Genomic DNA, 3536 nt, shown 5'->3' with positions numbered 1-3536 from the left:
ATGTAGGGAAAGAAAATTATTGATATTTGAGAATTTTTTTTATTGATATTTGAGAAAAAAATTGGGAAATCATTGAAATTTAGGAAGAATTTGATATCTTCTTTTTACGATATCATTAAAATTCAGGAAGAAATTTGATATTTAGGGAAAAAAATAAAGAAATTTTATTGATGTTTTGAATAAAATCTATTTTGTAATAATTTAGGAAGAAATTTGATATTTGAGGAAAAAAATTATTGATATTTTGAAGAAAAACTATTGCGTAAAAATAATTGTAGGAGATGAGATTTGAACTTGTGAAAGGGGCACAACTACTACAGCAGAAGCAGAATTTAAGCAAAATAAAGCTACATTTGATATATATTATAATCTAACACTTCAAAATTAATATTAAAATACAAAAACTGATAATGTGAGGGGCACGTGCCTCTGGCCTCTTAATAAATCCGCCCTTGTTTGTTGTATCATTCTCCTATTCACATTCAAAACAATCAAATAGCAGAACCACTATTTTAAAGAAAATCAAATAGCAAAACCAAATATTTTAAAGTTAAAATTAAACTAACACAGATCAAATCAAATATCAGAAAAATTACAAAAAAAAAAAAAAAAATCCTAAAATTATACACTAATCCTTGTAAGTAAAAAACCTAATAACAAAAAAGAAATTATATTTTCTTTTCTTTTAGTTTCATAGGTTTCCATATATATAAAAAAAACTTGGAGGGTATTATGAATTTATCTAATGTTAATTTTTTTTTAATGGTAAAATATTGGTATGAATCATATTTTTATTTATGATTTTTTTCTTTTAGATTTTTGTTTAAACTTTGTGTATGTATGGACTATTTTTATTATTTTTTTTATTTAAGTTTCTAACAGAATATTTGTCATCTTAAATGAAAATAAAATAAAAATAAAAAATAATATAAAAAACGAAAAATAACAAACAAACCTAAAATATAAAATAAAATGAATAAGAGATAAAAGAAAAAAAAAAAGGTCTATAAGAGAAAAATTGTGAAGTGAATAGACACATGGCAACATTGCTTCATTTTCCCTCTCATAGGACGAGTTTTCAAACAACTTTGTCTTTCACTAATAAGTTTTTTAAAATACAATATTTCAATCAATCATCCACTTGCAGATTCAAATACTAATAAGTTTTTTATAATACAATACTTCAATCAATCATCCTCATACATCTATGTGGTCCTTCCATACCTATTGAAATATAAAAAATATATATACAATACAATAAAAAAGACTTTAACATGCATGGGTTATCGACATAGAGACTATATATAGAAGAGGGTTCGGCTTTTCCATTTGCACCAATATTGAGAAAAAAAGATGTGTAAGAATCAATCCATGATTGAGGTTAAGGTTGTAAAGCATTGTTATGTTTGTCCACCAAAAGGTTCTGTTCCAACCACAAATATCCCATTGAGTTTTCTTGACATGTATTGGATTACATGTCCTACTGCAAGACGCTTCTTCTTCTACAACTTCCCTCATTCCACACAACATTTTATTGATAATATTTTCCCCACCCTCCAACAATCCCTTTCCCTAACTCTCCAACACTTTTTCCCTCTAGCTGGAAATCTCATTCTCCCTTCACAACCCAACCACAAACCCTATCTTCTTTACACATCCGACGACGATGGTCGTGATGATCTTCCACAACTGATTGTTGCAGTTGCAGAATCGTCATCAAATCAACTTAAACATGACTATTTTGACATCCTGGTCGCCGATTACCCGAAAATTCGAGATGCTAAAGTGTTTTACCCATTGGTTCCAAATTTACCCAAGTCACGTCTGTTACCAGACGGAGCACGTGCGTTCCCTCTTCTGGGAATCCAAATCACCCTTTTCCCTAACCGAGGTCTTTGTGTATGTGTCGCCTTTCATCATGCAGTTGCCGATGGGAAGGCAGCTCATCATTTCATCAAGTCATGGGCTACAGCCTCTAAGAGGATCCCAACCCCAACCTCGGCCTTGTCCTTGCCTTACCTCGACCGGACGATAGTCAAACACCGAAATGAGTCAAACATAAACTCCATCTTTTTGAGCGCATTGTCAAGTTGGTCTTCGTTTCCAATCGTAGAAAAACCTATTATACATATTGCCCCTTTAAACACGAATAGAGCAACATTTGTAATCACCAAAAACCAAATTCAAAAATTAAAAGCTTTGGTTACATCATCATCGTCATCTTTAAGAGTGTCTGGGTTCATAGTTGCATGCTCTCTCATTTGGAGTTGTATGATAAAATCATCAATTACAACCCAAGAAACCAATGATCGTGATGAAATTTTCTATCTTTTATTTGTAGGAGATTGCAGGAATCGCCTCATGGAGCCATTACCACCAACATATTTTGGGAATTCTCTTGATATTTGTATTGTTGAATTGAAGAAGAAAGAGCTTTTGAAGGAAGATAGCATTGTTGGAGTGGTGGAAGCCGTTGGAAACAAAGTGAAGGAATTAGAGAAGGAGCCACTGAAGATTGTGGAGAAATGGTTTTCAGAATGGAGAAGGTGTGACGAAACAAAGAGGCTTATAACTGTTGCTGGCTCCCCAAAGTTGAGGGTTTATGACACAGATTTTGGATGGGGAAGGCCATGCAAAAGTGAAGTTCTTCATGTTGATAATTCTAAGGGAATTTCATTGCAAGAATCAAGAGATGAAGAAGGTGGGATAGAGATTAGTTTGGGACTTACTAAGAACCGCATGGATCGTTTTATTTCCATTTGGGAAAATAGTTTGAAGCGCTTTTGTAATTGAACAATTAGCTGCCCTCAAATTGTAGAGGGTTTCGTTTAATTTTAATGATGAAATCTTTTATATATGTGTTGTTTCTTTTACACAGTGGGTTGGGTGTTATTCCATGCAAGCAAATGATAAAAGAAGTCATTTTAGCCATGACTAAATTCAAAATGTATTAGAAGTAAGTGCCGGATTTGGAAAGTACTAAAACAGAAGAAACTTAGAGGAAACTAAAGGGTCCAAAATAATATATTTGAAGGCATTATGTTGGAGAACTAATAATTTAATACAATCGTGAGGCATACCTTTCTTTTTTAAAATGGAAAATACAGAAGTGCGTTGAACGTGAAGGCATGGGCAAAGTCAATCAAATGGCGAGATGTGTAATATTATTTATTAATTAGTGAAAATTTTGGTTTTTCTTTATAGTATTTATTGGGAAAGAAAAAGGCTGAATAAATAAATTAAACTTCTCAATAAATAAGTGAATTGTTTAAAAGAAAAAAACAAATCTAGTGAAGAAGTTTGAAGCTAAGATTTATTTAATCCATGTTTTCATATAAAAATTTTGAAGTCAAATTTCTTATTTTATTTAAAAAAAATAATTATTTGTCAGGGTCAATGGTTAGAGTTCGTAAATGAAATATTTTAAAGTTAAGTGAGTAATAGTTACGTTAAAAATAGTTATTGCAACAATGAATTATTTTTTCTATTTTAATACTAATGGATCTGTCATTAAGACCTTAAGTCGGTTGTCATGA

At 31.2% G+C, this 3536-nt stretch overlaps 1 protein-coding gene across 1 annotated transcript; it reads left to right on the top strand.

The window, feature by feature from the left end:
• Positions 1-1339: 1339 nt before the first annotated feature.
• LOC101213149 (coumaroyl-CoA:anthocyanidin 3-O-glucoside-6''-O-coumaroyltransferase 2-like) lies at positions 1340-2939 on the top strand. Its single transcript, XM_004151437.3, has one exon. The coding sequence runs from the start codon at positions 1354-1356 to the stop codon at positions 2791-2793; it is 1440 nt and encodes a 479-aa protein (XP_004151485.2). The 5' UTR covers positions 1340-1353; the 3' UTR covers positions 2794-2939.
• Positions 2940-3536: the final 597 nt, after the last annotated feature.

Source organism: Cucumis sativus, chromosome 5, assembly GCF_000004075.3.
Source record: "Cucumis sativus cultivar 9930 chromosome 5, Cucumber_9930_V3, whole genome shotgun sequence".
Classification (NCBI taxonomy): Eukaryota; Viridiplantae; Streptophyta; class Magnoliopsida; order Cucurbitales; family Cucurbitaceae; genus Cucumis; species Cucumis sativus.
Note: the sequence above shows the minus strand (reverse complement) of the source record. Positions and strands in the feature narration are given on the sequence as shown.

What these genes read in the sequence shown, in the direction of transcription:
- LOC101213149 (XM_004151437.3), top strand. Translation starts at nt 1,354, where the DNA reads ATGTGTAAGAATCAATCCATGATTGAGGTTAAGGTTGTAAAGCATTGT.